Source organism: Babylonia areolata, chromosome 22 (genome assembly GCF_041734735.1).
Source record: "Babylonia areolata isolate BAREFJ2019XMU chromosome 22, ASM4173473v1, whole genome shotgun sequence".
NCBI classification, from domain to species: domain Eukaryota; kingdom Metazoa; phylum Mollusca; class Gastropoda; order Neogastropoda; family Buccinidae; genus Babylonia; species Babylonia areolata.
The window spans coordinates 12,125,215-12,147,700 of NC_134897.1; the positions used below are offsets into that span (position 1 = coordinate 12,125,215).

Here is a 22,486-nt window from a genome sequence, read left to right on the forward strand (position 1 = left end):
ACCACACCATGACGTCACAAAGGTCCTCGCAAACTTCCGCCGCGTCATCGGAGGTGGGGGCGACGCCCGTCCCTTGCCAGACGGACGGCAGAGGGTCCGAGGGGTTGGGGGGTGAGGGTGGGTGTGGTGTGACGTCGAGGGGCGGCTTGTCGGAAGCGGTGCCGGCGGACTCTGCCAAGATGGCAGGTTTGGAGGAGGAGATGTGTGACGTCAGCGGGCTGAACAAGCTGTGGGCCGTCCCTCCGGGCACCGGCAACGCCTCTGTGGATGACTGCGCCAAGGTGAGGGTGTGTTGGTGTGGCTGGCTTTGTTGTTGTTGATGATGGTGGTGGTGGTGGTGACGATGATGGTGGTGGTGGTGGTGGTGACGATGGTGGTGGTGATGATGACGATGGTGATGATGACTGCGCCAAGGTGAGGGTGTGTTGGTGTGGCTGGCTGAGTTGTTGTTGTTGATGATGGTGGTGGTGGTGGTGACGATGATGGTGGTGGTGGTGGTGACGTTGGTGATGATGACTGCGCCAAGGTGACGGGGTGTTGGTTGTGTTGTTGGTGGTGGTTGTGATGGGGATGGTGGTGGTGGTGGTGACCTTGATGATGATTCACGGCTGTGGATGACTGCGCCAAGATGAGTGTGTGTCGGTGTGGTTGGTTGTGTTGTTGGTGTTGGTGATAATGATGCTGGTGGTGACGATAATGGTGATTCACGGGTGTGAATGACTACGCCAAGGTGAGGTGTTGTTGTGGTTATTGTTGTTGCTGTGGTGTATTTGTAATTGTATTTCTTTGGGGTTTTGGGGGCGGGGGGGGGTTGTTTTTTGTTTGTTTGTTTTTTGTTTGTTTGTTTTTTGTTTTATTTGTTTTTGTTTTTTGTCACAACGGATTTCTCTATGTGAATTTCGGGCTGCTTTCCCCAGGGAGAGCACGTCGCCACACTGAAAGCGCCACCTTTTTCTTTCTTTTTTTTTTTGTATTTTTTTCCTGCGTGCAGTTTTATTTGTTTTTCCTATCGAAGTGGATTTTTCTACAGAATTTTGCCAGGGACAACCCTTTTTTGCCGTGGGTTCTTTTTCGTGCGCTAAGTGCATGCTGCACACGGGACCTCGGTTTATCGTCTCATCCGAATGACTAGCGTCCAGACCACCACTCAAGGTCTAGTGGAGTGGTGGGGGGCGGGATTTGGGGCGGGGGGGAGGGGGGGGCCAGGGGGGTATTGGCGACTGAGCCGTGATTCGAACCAGCGTGCTCAGATTCTCTGGCTTCCTAGGCGGACGTGTTACCGCTAAGCCATCACTCAACATGGTGGTGGTGGTGGTGGTGGTGACGATTATGATGACTCGTGTCTCTAGATGACTGCCATGGGAAGATGTTATTGTGGTTGTTGTTATTGGTGTGGACGATAATGGTGGTGGTGGTGGTGACGATTATGATGACTCGTGTCTCTAGATGACTGCCATGGGAAGGTGTTGTTGTGGTTGTTGTTATTGGTGTGGACGATAATGGTGGTGGTGGTGGTGGTGGTCTGTGGATGAACTACGCCATGGTCAGGTTGGACACTGGCAAATGGTGATGACGATGTTGAAGGGTATGACAGATAGTGTTCTCTCTGTGTGTGCGTGGGGGGATGAGTGTGTTAATCATAGTGATTTTGCAATTTCCCACCGAGACTCAATCTTCTGTTGTTATTAGCACATTCTTCTTCTTCTTCTTCTTCTTTGTTCCCCCCATCATCTGCGCTGTTCCATATGGCATTTCTCTCACACCGCTCATTCTGAGTACCCCTTGCACACCCACACCTCGGTTCGTCTGTCTCAGTCCCAGCGTAGGCAGTCCGCAGGGAACCATCGATCTCAGGTCACGAGGAGGCCACACACCAGAGGAGACCCTGCATTGCTGCGGAGTCATTTCGGTGGTGTTCAGTAGTGCCTGTTCTGATTTAACTTACTTAGGACAACACCTGCTATGCCCCCATATTGACGACAATGATAGCTTTGTCGCGGAGCCAGACTGAGTGAGCATCCACCCCCACAACTGACCCCCGCCTCCCCCCAGTGTGGCCATTAGCACCTTCCTGTCACCCGGCAAGGTCGGGCAGTCGGTCAGGTGTCACCCACACCGCGCTGAACTCGCGCAAACCATTGAATGTCCTAGAGACAGAGGATCTGAGCGCTGATATACCCACATCCAGGAAATCATGTAACTCGTTTCTTGCTGAGGTGAACCAGATTTCTGCCCGCTCTTCTCACTCTGTCTCTGTCTCTGTCTCTCTGTCTCTGTCTGTCTGTCAGTCTGTCTGTCTGTCTCTGTCTCTCTCTCTGTCTCTCTCTGTCTGTCTGTCTGTCTCTCTCTCTCTCTCTCTCTCTCTCTCTCTCTGTGTGTGTGTGTGTGTGTGTGTGTGTGTGTGTGTGTGTGTGTGTGTGTGTGTGTGTGTGTCAAAGACCCAATGCACAGGTATACATGTTTGGCGTGTACACAGGTGTATAGGAACTTTGGAGAGAGGGAGAAGTGTTGTTTTTTTAAATTGTTGTTTATCTTTGTTTGTTTTTTTGTTGGTTTCTTTGTTTTGTTTTGTTTTTTTTATTATTGTTAACCTTAGTAGAGTTTTTTGCATTGTTGTTAACCTTAGCATTATATTGTTCAATACTAAGCATGGAAAGAAAAAGAAACGGAACAAAAACCACCGAAAATCACATGGCACACATTTGTTCCAAGTTTGTCTCGGTAGACCAAACGTTTTGCTTACATTCTAATCAAACCTAACCCCTATCGAGAGAGTGGAAAGGTTAGTTAGTTAATTAGTTAGTTACAGATGCTTGTTGTTGCTTCTAGCTCAGGCAACGCCTGAAAACTTACCACAGCTGGTTGGAAAAGTTTGTAGTGTTCATCACCTGATGAAGTTTATCCTTTCTCTGTCTCCGACTCTCTCTCTCTATCTCTCTCTCTCTCTCTCTCTCTGTGAAAATTAAAATGAGAAGTTTTGAAGATTTGGAAAAAATCACCACAAACAGATGGAAACTGTGTGGTTACATGGGTTTGACATTTTTTTCTGTTACCAATGTTGGAATCTGTTGCATTGATGGATAAATGAACGTGTTATTATATGCTAAGTGGCCTGTAGGTTGCTACCATTTCTTCTTCTTCTTCTTCCTTGTTCGCTTCCCATTAGATAAGCAGCCCGGTGTCCTCGATGAAGGCTGCCGTCCGTCGCAGCTCCTCCAGGGTGCCGTACAGTTTGGCTTCCACTGCTGTCGGTGTTGGCCAGTACTTCCTCCTGGATGCTGCATGCGTCCTACAGTTTTGAAGGATGTGGTCGGTTGTCATTGGTCCCTCACCACAATGGCACTCTCCACTCTGTCCAATGCCAAATTTTGTGTGCATGTGGTGGAGCAGGCGGTTGTGTCCAGTCCTCAGGCGGAAGATCTTGACCTGTTCCCGTCGTTCCAGCAAATGGTATCTGTCTTCTGGGTTATATTTGGGGTGCTGGAGGCGCCACTTTATTCTTTGCTGTGCCTTGGTGATTGTCTTGATTTCATCGTATGACACCAGTTTGTTGGCCTGCTCCTTCTGTGCACCGTCTTTTGCCAGAATGTCCGCTTTTTCGTTGCCTCCGATGCCACAGTGTGCTGGTACCCATTGTATCACCACTTTCTCCGCTCTGGCACTCAGGGCAACAAGGGTTGAAGTGAGATGGTTCTGTTCTTTGCAGCGGGAGTTCTTGAGGGATTGGAGTACGGAGAGAGCGTCTGAAAACACCCTGTTGTTCTTGTGGAGTTTTGCGAGACTGTTGTGGCTGCCTCACAGAGGGCTTCTCGCTCAGCTCGGAAGTTGGTGGAGTATTTTCCTGTTGGGATTGCAATTTCTTCATCTTCGTCTTTGTATCGGAGGAAGATCCCAGCTCCACCATCCCTCGTTGCTTCTGTGGCGGAGCCATCTGTAAAGACATGGGTCCAGTCTTCCTGGGGGTACTGGTTGCAGATGTACTCCATGGCCAGGGCCTTCCTTTGGGTGTCTGACTGTGTTCCTCTCTTCTCCACTCCGGGAATGCTGGTGACGACTGTTGGGAACACCTGCCTCTTCCGAGATGGGTGGGTGACATTTGCCGGGATAGGCTTTGCTTCGTGTTCCCTCAAGACTGGGGTTTGTCTTTCTAGGCGTCTTGACTGGTGGATGAAGCTGCGTCTTTTCAGCCGGCTCTTGCTGGGTCTACTCATTCTGTTGTTCATTGGATGGTTTTCAAGGCGTTTGAATTTTGCTGCCTGGATGAGGATCTTTGTGTCCCTTCTGTCCTCCAATGATTGTAGCCCAGTGGTCTCCTCCATCTTCAGGATTGGGGTGGATCTCATGGCGCCAGTTATGACACGCTGAGCTTGGTTCTGTATCTTGTTGAGATAGTTCAGGTTAGACTTTGCAGCTGATGCCCATGCTGATGTCCCGTACTCAACTACAGGTCGGACTCTCCCCGTATATAGTCTCTTTAGGATACATTCATCAGCCCCCCAGTCCGTCCCTGCAAGTTTCTTCATGATCACCAGTCTCAGCTTGGCCCTGCTACAGCATCTGGTGATCTGCTGTTTCCAAGTGAGCCTGCGGTCAAAGGTCACTCCCAGGTAGGTTGGTGTGGGTTCCTCTGCAATCCTTTGGTTGTTCAGTGTCAGTTTCGCCTCTTGCTTCTTGCTGGATAGGCTGAAGACTGTGTAGGTTGTTTTGCTTGAGTTGACAGAGACTACCATTTCTTCAAGGAAAGAACTTTGTGTTGTTTCACTATTTGCTTTCTCCTCCATTTTTATTCGTTTACTCTGATGTGTTGTTATGCAATGGAAGTATGTTGACGCATTCACCCATGTCACAAGGATCTCATGGCCAAAGACATTAAAGCGTCAAAGCCTCTCTCTGTGTCTCTGTCTGTCTGTCTTTCTCTCTCTTTCTCTCCCTCTCTCTCTACCTCCCTCCCTCTCTCTCCCTCTCTCTCCCTCCCTCTCTTTTTTTCTCTCTCTCTCTCTTCCCATCTCATATATCTCTTTGGAAGAAGTCTTACTAGTGTTTATCTGGCACTCCTAATACCAGGGCAGACAAAAGCGGACACAGAGAACCCAGGCTGCTGTATATAGCCCGGAAATGCTGAGCTGGTCATTTCCTGATGAGGTTGATCATTTCCTCTCTTCCTCCCCCCTGCACTCTCTCTCTCTCTGTCTCTGTCTCTCTGTCTCTGTCTCTCTCTGTCTCTCTCTCTCTCTCTCTCTACTGCCAGAATATCATATCGGATCCTGTATCTGAAAATGAATTAAGACACCTGATAAATCCCCAAACAATCCTTTCTAGGAGGTTCTTTCTCGCTGTGATATGAGTTTCTTCTTCCTTCATTCTTCATACACGCTGTGTATTATCGGAGATGTAGTTTGGCGGCAGGGTTTGATGTGAGCCGCCCAACACAAGAGATGATCCCGGCTGCAGCGTGTTGAACGCCCTGCTCGGAAATGACGTGGCTTTCACTGCTGGCCGAGAAAAACCTTCATCCCCCACTCTCTGTACCCTTCCCCCCCCCTTCTCTCACCCATGTTCCCTTGTCACCCTCTCTCCCTTCTCTCTCCCTCTTTCAGTCGCTGAGTCTCTGTCTCTGTTTCCCTGTCTGCCTGTCTCTGTCTCTGTCTCTCTCTCTCTGTCTGTCACTCTCATTCTGTCTCTCACTCTCTCACTCTCTCTCTCTCTCTTTCTCTGTGGCTCTGTCACTCTCATTCTGTCTCTCACTCTTTCTCTCTCTGTCACTCTCATTCTGTCCCTCACTCTGTGTGTGTGTGTGTGTGTGTGTGTGTGTGTGTGTGTGTGTGTCTGTCACTCTCATTCTGTCCCTCACTCTCTCTCTCTGTCACTCTCATTCTGTCCCTCTCTCTCTCTCTCTCTCTCTCTCTCTCTGTCACTCTCATTCTGTCCCTCACTCTCTCTCTCTCTCTCTCTCTCTCTCTCTCTCTGTGTGTGTGTGTGTGTGTGTGTGTGTCTCTGTCACTCTCATTCTGTCCCTCTCTCTCTCTCTCTCTCTCTCTCTCTCTCTCTCTCTCTCTGTCACTCTCATTCTGTCCCTCACTCTTTCTCTCTCTCTCTCTCTCGGCCTCTCTCTCTCTGTCTCTGTCACTCTCATTCTGTCCCTCACTCTCTCGGTCTCTCTCCCTCTCGGTCTCTCTCCCTCTCCCTCTCTCTATCTTCTATCTATCTCTGCCTACTGCATACTATCCTTCTGTTTGTTTCTCATCTATTTTTTCCATAATATTATTTTCCCATTGTATTTTCTTCGTCCTTTCTTTCTTCCTTCCTCCCTACTTTACTTACCCATCCTCAACTCCCCAATATTTCCTTATTAACGAAATTAACCATTTATTTTTTTCCCGAGTTCCGCTGGAAGCAGCACATATGATAATCAGAGAATCGATAGTACCATATGTCCCAAAGAAAAGGAAAACATCATGCCGAAAGGGGCCTCGAACCCTGATCACTGACGTACACTGGATCAGAAATCCAGCTAAAGGATTGGAATAAATGCCTTTGGATCTCTCGGTCTTCGATGCGCCCAGTGGGTACATGAAATAAATGCCTTGCCTTGCCTTGCCTTGCTTTGCCTTGCCTTGCCTTGCCTTGCCTTGCCTTTGCCTTTGCCTTGCCTTGCCTTGCCTTGCCTTGCCTTGCCTTGCCTTGCCTTGCTTTGCCTTGCTACAACTGACTTCCCCCAACAAACTGACCAGTCACCCCACTCCTCCCAATTCGTTGTGGGCAGCTGGTGTATCAAAGTTCTGGTGGTGTTGGACGCGCGCTCTTGCCTCGTTTTGTCTTCCCTAGTCTTACCTTCTCTTACCTTGATCTGCCTTGTCTTGCTTTCTTTACTACACCTGACTTTCCCCAGCTAACTGACCCACTCACCCCCCCCCCTCCTTCATCATTGTGGGCAGCTGGTGTATCAGCTGAGCAAAGCCTTGCGTACCATGACGCGGTCTCTTGTCTTGCCTTACCTTGCCTTGCCCTGTCTTGCATTACCTTGCCTTGCCTTGCACTGCCTTGCGAGCCTTGCCTCACCTTATCTTGTCTTACACTATCTTATTTTGCCGTGCCTTTCCCTGTCTTGCCTTGCCTTAGCCTGTCTTGCCTTGCCTTACCCTGTCTTGCTTTGACTTACCCTGTCTTGTCTTGCCTTATCCTGTCTTGCCTTGACTTACCCTGTCTTGCCTTGCCTTTCCCTGTCTTGCCTTGCCTTACCCTGTCTTGCCTTGCCTTTCCCTGTCTTGCCTTGCCTTACCCTGTCTTGCCTTGCCTTTCCCTGTCATGTCTTGCCTTACCCTGTCATGTCTTGCCTTATCCTGTCTTGCCTTTCCCTGTCATGCCTTGCCTTTCCCTGTCTTGCCTTGCCTTGCCTTTCCCTGTCTTGCCTTGCCTTACCCTGTCTTGTCTTGCCTTGCCTTACCCTGTCTTGCCTTGCCTTTCCCTGTCATGTCTTGCCTTACCCTGTCATGTCTTGCCTTATCCTGTCTTGCCTTACCCTGTCATGTCTTGCCTTGCTTTTCCCTGTCTTGCCTTGCCTTTCCCTGTCATGTCTTGCCTTACCCTGTCTTGCCTTGCCTTTCCCTGTCTTGCCTTGCCTTATCCTGTCTTGCCTTGCCTTTCCCTGTCATGTCTTGCCTTACCCTGTCTTGCCTTGCCTTTCCCTGTCTTGCCTTGCCTTACCCTGTCTTGCCTTGCCTTTCCCTGTCTTGCCTTGCCTTACCCTGTCTTGTCTTGCCTTGCCTTTCCCTGTCATGTCTTGCCTTGCCTTATTTGCCTTGCCTTCTATCTTATGTTACCCTGTCTTACCCTGCCTTGCCTTACCCTATCTTGGCTTGCCTTACCCTGACTTGCCTTGTCTTGCCTTGCCTTACCCTGTCTTGCCTTGCCTTGCCTTGCTTTCCTCACTACACCTGACTTTCCGCAACTAACTGACCCCCCCCCCCCCAATTCTTTGTGTGCAGCTGGTGTATCTTGACGCTCTCTCTTGCCTCGGTGTGCCTTACCTTGCTTTGCTTTGTCTTGCCTTGCTCGCTTCGCCTTGCCTTGCGAACCTTGCTTACCTTGCTTTACTTCATCTTGCCTTACCCTGTCTTGCCTTACCTTGCCTTGTCTTATCGTTGTGTGCAGCTGGTGTACCAGCTGAGCAAGGAGCTGGCAATGCTGGACGCCCTGTGCCTGGGTCTGGGTGGGGACACGGACAGCACCAGGCTGCGGGAGGAGGTGTGGCTGTGCAGACAGCGGTCCTACTGCCTGGCTCAGCAGAACGCCGCATGCCTCGTGCCCCTCATCAGGAGGTGAGGGGGGATGGGTGAGGGTGGTGGTGGTGAGGGTGATGGGGGGGGGGGCTGAGGGTTGTGGTGGTTGTGGTGAGGGGGTGATGGTTGTGGTGGTGAGGAGTGTGGTGGTGGGTGAGGGTGGTGGTGGTGGTGGTGAGGGGGATGGTTGTGGTGGTGAGGAGGGTGGTGGTGGGTGAGGGTGGTGGAAAGGGTGGTGTAGGTGGTGGTGGTGATGAGGATAGTGGTGAGGGTAGTGATGATGGTGGTGGTGAGGGTGGTGGGGGTGAGGGTGGTGGTGAGGGTGGTGTTGTTGCGTGATGGACAACATTTGTATGTGTGCGTGTAGTGGTGGTTTATTTTATGGTTTGTGTGTGAAAGAGAGAGAGAGAAAGAGAGAGAGAGAGAGAGAGTGTGTGTGTGTGTGATAATGAGTGAGTGAGGGGAAGGGTGTGTCTGTGGGTCACTCTGTGTGTGTGTGTGTGTGTGTGTGTGTGTGTGTGTATTGTGCGACAGATATATGTATGTATGTATGTATGTATATAAAATATAGCATACTATATAGAGAGAGACAGACAGACAGACAGACTATAGGTTCGCACGTGCGCAAGCGAACGACTGCTGAACTGTTTAGCAAGAGAAACCTGATCGATCTGACCCCATCCATTTCACGATCTCAGCATGTAGCAGAATCACGGTAGGCTTACAGCGCAAAGCCTGCATTGTTTTGGCTTTTCTTTCTACCACGGCGCGACCCCCAAACAACACCAAAATAACCCCCCAAAAAACTACAAATAACCGCGACATTCTTTGAGATGCTAAAGCTACCGTAGAATGAATCTTGCATACATGTATGCCTACGTCTATTGCTTTTTTCTAATCAGTGTCTAAATACACGTGTCCGCGCGTGCGTGCTCGCGCGCGCGCCGATCGCTATCTTCAGCGTTGTACGTGTCGCTAAAAATGCCGTCCCAAGTTTGGAATAAAATAAAATGGTTGGGGGGGAAAAAAAGATCAAAACGATTTAACAGCTTCACTGTACAAAACCCGCGTCGCGTGTACTCCAAAGACCAGAGATTTCACTTCAGACACGTGATTTAATCATTGATTTTCACAGGTCTGGTGGGAGAGTACGACCTAAATTGAAAGCTTCATGGAGATAATTCCTTTAATAGGCACCCTTTACGTGTTTTGCTTTTTACGGCTTCCATCAGTACATATCTTTTTTTTTTCTTCTAATTTTCGAACTTTCTAGATAATTCGTTGACATTTTCCTGGGCTGAGACAACAAAGGAAGTGTGGCCCATGGAAAAGAAACCGAATTTTGATTTATGGGGGGCAGAAATTAGCGCTAAAGCTTATTCAGATTAATGTGATTTATGAGAAAGAATATCATCGCTTTGAAACGAAAAACAACAACAAAACAACCCACCACTACACACACACACACACACACGCGCGCGCGCGCGCACGCACACACACACACACACACACATCTCTATGAAAGACATAAGACATTAACGTCTGCTATACCTAAATCGTATTAAGTCCATTCTGCTCATGCGCGCGTACACACACATACACGCATGCACATAATCATGCACAGACACGTGCGCGCGCGCACACACACACACACACACACACACACACACACACACGCACGCACGCACACACACAAACACGCACGCACGCACGCATGCGCACACACACACACACACACACGCGCGCGCGCGCGCGCGCGCGCGCGCATTTCAGACTTGCAGCTCAAGAGTTGCATCTCGGCAGAAGCTACAAACAAAATACATCTGTCCTACCTTCCTGCGTTCACACATGTGTCTATGTCTGTCGGTCGGTCGGTCGGCCGGTCTCTGCCTCTCTCTCTCTCTCTCTCTCTCTCTCTCTCTCTCTCTCTCTCTCTCTCTCTCTCATCCTCCCCCATTCTCCTTCTCTCTCTCTCTCTCTCTCTCTCTCTCTCTCTCTCTCTATGTCTTATGATTGAAACTGTCTGTCTCCCTGTCCTGTCTGTGTCTTTGCCTCTCTCTCTCTCTCTCTCTTTCTCTCTCTCTCTCCCTCTCTGTCTCACTCTCTCTCGCTTCCCCCCCCCCCCCCCCGCTCTGTCTCCACTCTCCAATTCTCTCAATTCTTCTCTTTCTTCCCTAACCCGTCAGTCTCCAGCTTCTGTTTCTAACCTACCATACCCATCTTCCCAACCCCACTACCGCGTTCCTGATCACCCTGAAAACGACAATCACAGACTCGCCCTTTTTCCAGGCGGTAGCCAACGATGAACAACAGTATGTCATGACGCCCTGTTGTGTCTCAAAGCCAGACCAGACCAGACAAGGGCAGGGAGTGTGTGTGGTTTGAACGGATCGATTTCTTTGGAGGCCACCGTCTCTTGGTTGGATTGGGTTCTCGATAGGCTGGAAGTTGGGGCTGTATTTCACGATGTGGCGCGGGTGTGTGTGTGTGTGTGTGTGTGTGTGTGTGTGTGTGTGTGTGTGTGTGTGGTCGATAGTTTTGGTTGAGAACTGAGAATCGTCGTCTCATTCATACACACAGACAGACACACGTACGCACCCATGCACGCGTGCGCGCGCACACGCACGCACAAACACACAAGCAAGCACACACACGTGTACACACACACACACACACACACACACACACACACACACACACACAAGCACGCACACGAACGAACACGCACGGACACACAAACACACAGGCATTCACATTCACGTATGCACATAAACACTCTCTCCTTCTCTCTCTCTCTCTCTCTCTCTCTCTCTCTCTCTCTCTCTCTCTCACGCTCTCTCTCTCTCTTTCTCTTTCGCCACCCCTCCCTCGCCACTACACCCCCATCTCTCTATGAGTCATTCTTTCTCAGTTGTCGCACCCTTCAGATAAAGCTTTTGGTGGACATCGACATCGGTTTCCTGAGCAAAGAACATGCTTGAGACACGTCTGTGTGTGTGTCTTAGTGTGTGTGTGTGTCTCTCTCTCCCTCTCTCTCTCTCTCTCTCTCTCTCTCTCTCTCTCTATCTGTGTGTGTGTGTGTGTGTGTTCGCGCGCGCGCCTGTGTCGGTCTGGGTCTGTGTGCGCGCGCGTGAACTGAGGAAGATTGTCACAAGTGGATAAGGTCTGGAGAGAATATCATGTGATAAGATAAATCAGCGTGAAACATTATCTCTAACTAACCTTTTTTTTTTTTCTTTTTTCTTTTTTTTACAGTTAGTACAGATCGTGTAGAAAGGTCACTGTCACAAGACACAGTATGTGTCGTCAGTATTGCTGGAGAAATTCCCCCCGCTGAACATTGTTGGACACACCCGTACATGTACACCCACAACTTGACTGCACGCTCGGTTACGATGGTGACATTTCTTCAGCACAGAGAGCTGCTTGACATTACTGTTGTTATTTCTATCACATGTTGTCGTCGTTGTTGTTGTTGTTGTTGTTGCTATTGTTGTTAAAACACCCTTGTAACCGTGAACCAGTGTGAAATTCAAACCTACCACTGGTGTTCAGTATTCGGAAATCCAGTCCTCAATCGCCTGATACTTACGCCTTGATAGATATAAGTACTGTGTACTGTGCGTTTTTGTGTTATCATCAGCATCATCATTATTATTATTACCATTATTATTATCATCATTAGTAGTAGTAGTAGTATTCTTGTTGTTGTTGTTAATATCAATATCATTATTGAAGTTGTTGTTGTTGATCTTCTTCTTCTTATTATTATTATTATCGTTATTATTTTTACAAAGGTTCCGGTTCTATATACTATTTTGTGAGGATGGTGAAATATGATTTGAAAGTTCACAATTGAAAATCACCTCGTTTTTCAGAACGCCGTAATTGTCCTGAAGAAGTGGTACATACGTGAAAATTACCATGTTTGGCAAATCTTTCTCCCACTACCACTGCAAGTCTCAGCCCAATTCTTTCTCTCTCTCTCTCTCTCTCTCTCTCTCTCTCTCCCACCGTCATGTACTAGAGATGTATAATGATAATGGTACTGACGTTCGCACCTACCAAACAGGGAGCTCGTGATGTATACAAACGTACATACATGAAGTACACGTACGTAACGAATGTGTGTGTTTGTGTGTGTGTGTGTGTGTGTGTGTGTGTGTGTGTGTGTGTGTGTGTGTGTGTGTGTGTGTGATAATAATGATAACGCAGACTGTCGCTCCCATATCCTAAACAGGGAGCTCAAGGTGTTTTTACAATAAAAGTACATACGTGAATTATGCATACATTTCAGTACGACATATCATTCCCTGACAAGCTTGTGTGTGTGTGTGTGTGTGTGTGTGTGTGTGTGTGTGTGTGCCTATGTATGTGTCTGCGTTCGTGTGTGTCTTTTTTTGTGTGTGTGTGGACGCGCGCGCGCGTATGCGTTTGTCGAGTGCGAGTGTGTCTGTGCGTGCGTGCCTGCATGTATATGTGTCTGCGTTCGTGTGTGTGTGTGTGTGTTTGTATGCGTTATGTATGCGTACGTGCATGCGTGTGCCTACGTGCGTGCGTGTCCCTGTGCCGGCAGCAAATCCAGCCTGAAGAAGGAGGAGGGAAACCAGGTGGAACGTCTGTACAGGATCTACTCGGGGTGCCTGGAGTACCTGGTCTACCTGCTGGGAAAACTCCGCTCCCTGCTCTGTCTCTTCCACCTCCACAACGGTCAGACTGCTGTGTGTTGGGAGGGGCGGGGGGCGGGGGTTGTTCGTGTGCCGGGGGGCAGGGGGGGGTTTATGGTGGTGGTGGGGGGGAGTTGTGTGTGTCGGGGGATAGGGGGTTGTTTGTGTGTGGGGGTGAGGAGTGTGGGGGGTGTTTGTGTGTGTGTGGGTGGGGGGGTGGGGGGATGTTTGTGTGTTGGGGGGGTGGGTTGGAGGGGAGTGTGGAGGGGGGTGTTTGTGTGAGGGTGTGTGTCTGGGGAGTGTTTGTGTGGGGGGGGATGTGTGGATGTTTGTGTGTGTGTGTGGGGGGGGGTTTATGTATGTGTCTGTGTTTTTGTGTGGGTGTGTGTGGAGAAGGTGTTTGTGTGTGTTGTGTGCGCGCTGTTTGTGTGTGTGTGTGGAGGGGGTGTGTGGTGTGTGTGTGTGTGTGTGTGTGTGTTTATTGTGTTGTCTCTCTCGATTTCTGTTTTTGTCTCTCGTTGTCGATCTGTCACAGTCTCTGTTTCACTCATTTTGTCAGCGTGACCCTTGGGGTCACATTAATGTTCTACCTCTGCATAGTGTGTGTGTGTCTGTCTGTCTGTGCCTGTGTGTGTGCGCGCGCGTGTGTGTGTATGTGTGTGTGTGTGTGTGACATGTTTGAAGATAAAATACTGTTTAAACCATGTCAGTGTATCTCCGTGGTCTGTATGGGTCATCGTAACTATCCTCAGTTCAGATCACTTTCACAGGGTGTCCCAGCCATCGATCCAATGACCGTGAAGTCTGTTAACTTTGCTTCGGATTCTGTCGAGTAGACAGATTCTTTGGAACCGCTATGATGTGTTGACGTCTTCAGGAAAACCCTAAAATGATCGTGGACACTGCATGGTGTTGCATACCTGTCAAGTTCTTCGGTCCTCAGTGGGACCCAAGCTGATGAAGGCACTTGCCACAAAATCTGTGTGGTTAGTTGGTGATTCTTACATCGCTTGTAAACAGCAGCGTTTTCGTTCTCGTAGATGATGCGTTATACTTTAGGGTCTCTGCTTTCGTAAAAGGCTCCAGAATGAGAATGAAATGTATCTTGTCTTTAACTCACTCAGTCCTCTCTTCTCCTCTACACAGACCCCTCGGATGTCCAGTGGGTGTCTGAATGACCCAACCTTTAGCTTCCGTCGTCAGAATTGTGGTATTCTTTGTCAACATTCACCTCTTCAGTATAAGAGCCTTCCGCTTGCAGTATTTTGATGATGGTAATTGGGGTGAAACGCTGTTAACGTCGTCTCTTTCGCCGTTATGTCCAAGCCAAAACTTTTTTTTATCCACAGTCTGATTTTAAATACAGTCTTTTTTTTCTTTTCTTTTTTTTAACAGCCTATTGGCTACAAGTCCCAAAGATTATATTGTTCTGAGGTTATGTTGTTAAGAGGTTCTGGTTGTCTGAAGAGGGGTGAAATTCTAGCTCTCTGTAAAGGGGTGAAGTCCTGGCTGTCTGCAGAGGGCTGAAATCCTGGCTGTCTGTATAGGGGTGAAGTCCTAGCGGCCCTTCTAGCGTTCCGAGGGAAGTGGGGGTTGGGGTCCTGGTTGTCTGATGAATCGTGTGGTTGTGGAACCAAACATTCTAACACGGTCTTTACACTGGTCCCCTGTATGGCTGCAGACACCAGCTGCCTTATCCAAACGGGACTGACCGATCCGCTGAGCTTCGTGCACAAGCCCTCCTACGTTCCCAAGGACGGGGCGCCCGAGCAAGTTACGGAAGAGGGCACCTCTAACCACAGCGTGCAGCCCTCCCACCTGCACGACCACCCGAAGCGAGTGGGCAGGTGCGTGGAGTTGAGAGGTTTTGCTTCTCTCCCTTGTTTTGTTGTTGTTGTTTTCTCTCTTATTTTGTGAATCAGCCGCACGGTTTTTTTTGGTTTTTTTTTACGTTTTATTTATTTATTTATTTTTTATAACTTACAGATCTTTGTGTCGCACGAGTTTTTCCACAGATCTTTCTGCAGGTTGTTCGCTGTGTCAAACACTTTAGTTCGAAACAACTGGTGTAAATGGCTGGTTGGCTGCCGTGTTTGGTTGTTTGTTTTTATGTGTTGTTGTTGTTGTTGTTTATAATTTATTTTATCAAATTCAGTTTCATTGTAATTGACTGAGAAAGTGATTGATTGACTGTTGTTGTTTTTGTTTTGTTGTTATTGTTGTTGTTGTTTTGTTCCTGTTGTTGTTTTTGTTTGTTTTTTGTTATTGTTGTTGGTTGTTGTTGTTGTTTTTGTTTTGTTCCTGTTGTTGTTTTTGTTTGTTTGTTTGTTGTTGTTGTTGTTGTTTTGTTGTTGTTGTCGTTTTTGTTTTGTTCCTGTTGTTGTTTTTGTTTGTTTGTTTGTTTGTTGTTGTTGTTGTTGTTTTGTTCCTGTTGTTGTTGTTGTTTTGTTCCTGTTGTTGTTTTTGTTTGTTTGTTTGTTGTTGTTTTGTGCCTGTTGTTGTTTTTGTTTGTTTGTTTGTTGTTGTTTTGTGCCTGTTGTTGTTTTTGTTTGTTTGTTGTTGTTGTTTTGTTGTTGTTGTTGTTTTGTTCCTGTTGTTGTTTTTGTTTGTTTGTTGTTGTTGTTGTTGTTTTGTTGTTGTTTTTTTTGTGTGGGTTTTTTTTGTTTTTGTTTTTGGGGGGGGGTGTTTTGTTTTTTGTTTATTTTTAGAATTTCACGTGGACGAAAATGGGATGTGTGTTAACTGGTCCTTTTTCCAAACGTTGTTTTAATTGACCTTTTCACCTTTTTGTTCTAGTTGATTGAACAACAGTAAAGAGTGGTAACTCTCTGGGTTTGTTCCAGTGCACCTTAACTTTACCTGTGTGCTAGCGTGAACCGGTAGCATGAGCAGCACTGACTTGAAAGCTGTGAACCTTGTGCATGAAGAGAGTCACACCCACTCTTTATTGTTGTTTAATCCTCAACTCTCCTGGCCGCGTTCTACTTTCACTTCTCTCTCATCATGGCGGGAGGAAAACGATCATAAAGCAAAAGCCCACTCTCAAGCTTACGAGTGAACGGAGGAGTTGCAGCCCACGAACGAAGAAGAAGAATTCTCTCTGATTTGTATTAAAAATTGACGTGTCTCATAATTATGGCCCCTTTGAAACCTGCTGGGCTACAAGCATAGTTTGATTTAAGTGACACTTTGGTTGATTGATCGATTGATTAATTGATGGATGTATTGATGGTGGTTTGAACAGAGACATGCGGACAATCCAGACGTTGATGGTCACTTTAATTGATGGATGTATTGATGGTGGTGTGGGTAGAGACATCCAGATGTTGATTGTCACTTTAATTGATGGATGTATTGATGGTGGTGTGGACAGAGACATCCAGACGTTGATGGTCACTTTAATTGATGGATGTATTGATGTACTGATGGTGGTGTGGACAGAGACATCCAGACGTTGATGGTCACTTTAATTGATGGATGTATTGATGTATTGATGGTGGTGTGGACAGAGACATCCAGACGTTGATGGTCGCTTTAATTGATGGATGTATTGATATATTGATGGTGGTGTGGACAGAGACATCCAGACGTTGATGGTCACTTTAATTGATGGATGTATTGATATATTGATGGTGGTGTGGACAGAGACATCCAGACGTTGATGGTCACTTTAATTGATGGATGTATTGATGTATTAATGGTGGTGTGGGCAGAGACATCCAGACGTTGATGGCCACTTTAATTGATGGGTGTATTGATGTATTGATGGTGGTGTGGACAGAGACATCCAGACGTTGATGGTCACTTTAATTGATGGATGTATTGATATATTGATGGTGGTGTGGACAGAGACATCCAGACGTTGATGGTCACTTTAATTGATGGATGTGTTGATGTATTGATGGTGGTGTGGGCAGAGACATCCAGACGATCCAGACGTTGATGTGCCTGGTGAACAACGCCAGTGACGTGCAGCCCTGGGACGTGGTGGAGGAGGGGGTGGACATCCCTAAACTCAGTGAGTCACCTCCCTTCTTTCTGTCTCTTTCTCTCTCTGTGTCTCTGTCTGTGTCTTCGTCAGTATCTACCTGTCTGTCTGTCTCTGTCTCTCTCTATCTCTCTCTCTCGCTGTCATACACTCGCACGCGCGCGCGCGCGCACACACACACACACACACACACACACACGCACGCACGCACGCACGCACCCACGCATGTCTTTTCATCTGCCTGTCTATCTGTCTGTCTGTCTGCTTCTCTCTCTCTCTCTCTCTCTCTCTCTCTCTCTCTCTCACACACACACACACACACACACACACACACACACACACACACACACACAGACATACTTTTGTATGGACATTCCAGTGGTTATCATAGGTACATTTGTTTATCTTTTTAATCAGGGAGAATGTTGACATTTCAGTGTTCGATCGATCAACCGGCTAGCTAGCGGTTCATTCGCTGATTAATATCCGTCTTTATTTTGTTTGATATTTTCGGTTTTCATGGTATCTGTTTTCATGTGTTGCAGACGCAAATTCCATAGAGACTTCGAAAAGGACAGCGACACGGGTAAGTCAGTATTGCTGGTCTTGTGTGGGGTTTTTCTGTGTGTTGTTGTTGGTGGTGGTGGGGTGGGGTGGGGTTCCACGAGAGTTTCAGGATGTGGAGAGGGAAATAAGATGTAAACTCTGTGTGTTGTGTGTGTGTTGTGTGTGTGTGTGTTGTGTCTGTGTGTTTGTGTGTGTTTTGTGTTGTGTGTGTGTGTGTGTTTGTGTGTGCGTGTGCTGTGTGTGTGTTGTGTATTTGTGTGTGTTGTGTTTGTGTTGTGTGTGTGTATGTTGTTATGTTGTGTGCGTGCTTGTGTGTGTTGTGTCTATGTGTGTGTGTGTCTGTCTGTGTGTGTGTGTGTCTGTGTGTGGCTGTTTGTGTGGGTGTGTGTGTGTGTGTGGAAGAGCACGTATGATCGTCTTTCGAAGACCGTGTATGATTGTCCCTGAAAGACCATGTACGGTTTTCGTTCAAAGACAATAATTATTATGTTATCGTTCTTCTAAGACCATGTATTAACATGTAAAACTGACTTTCGAAGACCATATATGGCCCACTGAAGACCATATCTGATTATCCTTCTAGGACCATGTCTGATTGAACTTCGGAGACCATGTGTGGTTGCCTTTTGAAGGCCCTTTCTGACTGTCCACTGAAGACAGGTGTGGCTGTGTTTTGAAGACCCTGTCTGTTTGTCCATATATGGTTCTCTTTTGAAGTCCATGTGTGACTGTCCTTTGGAGACCATGTATGGTTCTCTTTTGAAGTCCATGTGTGACTGTCCTCTGAAGACGAAGTGTGGCTGTGTTTTGCAGACTGTGACCTTTGAGGACCTGAACAGACGACGGTCACGTGTGGTGTGCAAGGTGGCGGCGGCGTTCTCTGTGTGCCTTGTCATCGCCATCATCGTCATCGCCTCTGTCCTCACCACGTCATAGCCCCAGAGGTCCTCTGTGTGTGTGTGTGCGTGTCACGGTGACCTCACAGGTGACATCATAGGAAGCTGCGGCGTTGTGATTCTACTGTGGCTTGTGATCGTGTACTGATGGAAGGACAAAATGATGTTGTATTTGACTCTTACAGCAACCACGAACCCAATGCTGACACCACAAAAGCCAGTCCAACGTTTCTGCCGTCTGATGCCACGAAAGGCTTGTGTTTTGGCCTTAGTGGTCGACGAGGCTCTAAGCACCATGATTTGATTTGATTTGATTTCGGCTCGTGTTTTACAGACTGGCTGTGATTACAGGCCTGTTTACAGAAGTCTGTCGGAACGTTTTGTGCTAATATAGCACATTACAACAGCTCTAGTAACTACAATGATAATTTAAGCGATTGGGTAACCGCAGCAGGACGATACCAAGGCTGAAGTTGGCTTGTTTTTCTCTGAAAAAAGACTATTTTACCACGGCACAGCTCTGTCCGCCTTACATGTTACCACAGTCTGAAGTTCTTGGTTACCAGAAACCTTACCACGACTGGAGTTTACAACCCTATGTTACCACACAGCACCATGGTTCACTGTCAGTATAGATGTCGCCACATTTCGAGGTTCAACCACGTAAGAGTCACTGCTGTCCACCGTTAACAAAGCACAGTATGAACCGTCGCCCATTATTGCCGCAATCCAGTGTTGTCTGATCTTCATAGTACGCATGGTTCAATATTTTTTCGCTGCCTGATTTGTTATACCTTACGTCTCTGCTGCCTGCTAGCCAGTTTTACCCCACGTGCGTGTTAACAAATCCTGATGTTGTCAAGAGATGCGTCTACAAACACACCGATGTTATCAACACACGTGTGTTACCACATGTCAGGACCACTGCAACCCTGTTGTGTAACAGCTGATATGACCCAGTTTTCCTGTCTGCCACATGTCCATGTGATTACAAAGCACGTGCTGTATATCCCCGCGGCCTGATGCTGTCACAATACCATGTGATTACAAAACTTTGTTACCAGAACCTGTTGCTGTAAAATGTCGCCACAGTTCCCTATGCTATTGTTATCGCTGCCCATCGTTTGCTACCGTTACCATAGACTCATTTCACTACTGTCAGGTGTTACAGCCATAATGTTACGTCAGCTGTCTGCCACTACTGCTGGTCCACTGTTATCACAGTCGTGCCAGAGCCCAGTGTGTTTTGTCGCCATGGGTTACGGTAACACAGCGACACAACCACAGCCCCTTGTTACCACGACCCAATATTTGTCCCACATCATTGACTCCAGTCCATGAAATTACAAAGCATTATGAAAACAGTTCAGCATTTCAATGACATTGAATCCAGCAGACCAACATTTCCTAATAACCGATTATCAGCGTTTCGAAGACAAGAAGTTTCATCCGGTCAGCTTTCTCAAAGATATGAATTTTCCACAGACTGATATTACCAGTTGCCACAGACTTATTACCAATGTATGCAGTTACCACGAATCTACATTACCGAATACAATATCACCTCAGAAGGAAGAACAGAAATGATCACACTCAGTGTTACCAGAGTATGACGGCAGCACTTGCCATTCCTACCAAAACGCGAAATGACGACTGAACGATGCATGCAAGGCACAATATATTAAATATCAATATTCACGAGGTAATCCTCTACCACAGATCAGTATTCAAGTGACATGAAATTACCACTGACAAGTGTAACCAAGGAACGACATTATCACAGGTCAGTGTTACCTTCGCTTCACGTTATCACATACATACCAATGTTACCTAGGGACAGAGTTATCACTGACAAGCGTTAACAACGCATGAAGTTAGCACAGACCAGTTTTACTAAGACAATAAATTTATCACGGACCAAAGCTACCCAAGCATAAAGGTGTCTGGGACCATTGTTTCTAATGCGTACAGTTATCACCGACCATTGTCACCAAGGCATAAAGTATTACGATCCAGTGTCACCAAGGCATAAAGTTATCACAAACCAAGGTGTTTCCAAGGCATAAAGTTATCATCACCAACCAGTGTCACCAAGACATAAAGTTATCACAAACCAAGGTGTTTCCAAGGCATAAAGTTATCATCACCAACCAGTGTTATCAAGGCATAAATTTATCTCGAACTAAAGTATTATCAAGCCATAAAGCTATCATCAACCATTGTTACCAAGGCATAACGTTATCATCAACCAGTGTTACCAAGGCATAGAGTTATCACCAACCAGTGTTACCAAGGCATAGAGTTATCACCAACCAGTGTTACCAAGGCATAAATTTATCTCGAACTAAAGTGTTATCAAGCCATAAAGCTATCATCAACCAGTGCATAGAGTTATCACCAACCAGTGTTACCAAGGCATATTGTTATCACGAACCAAAGTGTTTCCAAGGAATGAAGCTATCACGTACCAGAGTTTGCCAAGGAGTAATGTTATCACGAATCAAGGTGTTACCTAGGCTTAAAGTTATCACGAACCAAGGTGTTACCAAGGCTTAAAGTTATCACGAACCAAAGTGTTACCAAGACATGAAGTTATCATGGACCAGTGTCACCAAGGCATAAAGTTATCACGGACCAAGGTGTTACCAGAGCGTAAAGTTATCAGGAACCAAAGTGTTACCAAAGCATAGCGTAAAGTTATCAGGAACCAAAGTGTTACCAAAGCATAAAGTTATCACGAATCAAGGTGTCACCAAAGCATGAAGTTATCACGAATCAAGATGTTACCAAGGCATAAAGTTATCACGAACTCGTGTTACGAAGGCACAAAGTTACCACGAACCAGTGTTACCAAGGCATACGTACAGTTATCACGAACCAGTGTCACCAAGGCACACCGTTATCACGAACCAGTGTTACCAAGGCATACGTACAGTTATCACGAACCAGTGTCACCAAGGCACAACGTTATCACGAACCAGTGTTACCAAGGCATACAGTTATCACGAACCAAAGTGTTACCAAGGCATAAATATATCACCAAGCAGTGTTACCTAGGCTTAACGTCATCAAGGACCAGTGTTTCCAGGGCATGAGTTATCACAGATCAATGTTATCAAGTGTAGAGTCATCAACGAACAGTGTTATCAAGGCAATTTGGCTGTCGTCACCAACTCTTGAAATTATCACTCACTGATTTCAGCAAGGCGTCAAAAGATGATCATTAAGCTAACGTAGCACTTGGTTACTTCAAAAAGTTATTTCCAAGACATGAAATGACAACAGACAAGCATGAAGTCACCTCACACCAAGGCAAGAAATTACCGTAGATCAAACATCAAGTTCCCTTGACCAGTGTCACCAAGGCATGGAGACACTTGCTGACAAGGTATGTCGTTACTTTGTTACAGTGTTACCAAAGCATGACGTTACCACGGTCCGTTTATTTCCGATGCATGACGTTGTTATAACTTGTTAATTCTGAAGCATGACGTTACACTGTGTTGAAACCAAAGCATAGAGTTGTGGAATATTAATGTCGACGCATGAAGAAGTTGCGGTTTATCAAAACGAATGAAGTTAAAGTTTGTTAATGTCATAGCTTCGAAAACATCGACTGACGTTAACATGACTTGTGCAGCCATACGACAATATTAACAAGGCACGCGTTTTCACAGACAGTTGTTATCAAGGCATGACTATACCTGCCCGTAACTGTCTTTCACATGTCTTTTTTTTTCTCCATATTTTTAAGGATCGATATGTTTTATTAGGGATCGATTTCTAACTTAGTTTGTTTTGTTTTTTTCAACCTTGATACAGCCTTGTATAATTGCCTGGGCCTGGTTGCATGAGGCGATCTTTGGAGAGCTGAGTTTGCTTAGAGTTAAGAATGTTCCATAGTGTTTGGAATTGTCCGTGGAGTTGGGAATATTCTTAACTCTAAGCAAACTTAGCGCTTTCTAGTTCGCTCATGCAAGCCCACCTGTGTTAAGCAACAGATATTAATAGACTATTAGATAAACAGATGATAAAAAACAGATGTTAATAGACAATCAGATAAACAGATGACAGACAAGTCACTAGATT

The 22,486-nt window shown here is 46.7% G+C and overlaps 1 protein-coding gene across 1 annotated transcript in view; it reads left to right on the plus strand.

Moving 5' to 3' along the window:
- The window catches only part of LOC143297512 (uncharacterized), an 18,597-nt gene extending 160 nt beyond the window's left edge, over window positions 1–18,437 (plus strand). Inside the window, exons 1-7 of the mRNA XM_076609912.1 lie at window positions 1–281; window positions 8,152–8,318; window positions 12,856–12,989; window positions 14,628–14,793; window positions 16,864–16,964; window positions 17,480–17,520; window positions 18,315–18,437. The exon at window positions 1–281 is cut by the window's left edge and continues 160 nt beyond it. Coding sequence (XP_076466027.1) covers window positions 1–281; window positions 8,152–8,318; window positions 12,856–12,989; window positions 14,628–14,793; window positions 16,864–16,964; window positions 17,480–17,520; window positions 18,315–18,437 — 1,013 coding nt within the window. The remainder of the gene's footprint in view (window positions 282–8,151; window positions 8,319–12,855; window positions 12,990–14,627; window positions 14,794–16,863; window positions 16,965–17,479; window positions 17,521–18,314) is intronic.
- The last annotated feature ends 4,049 nt before the right edge of the window (window positions 18,438–22,486 follow it).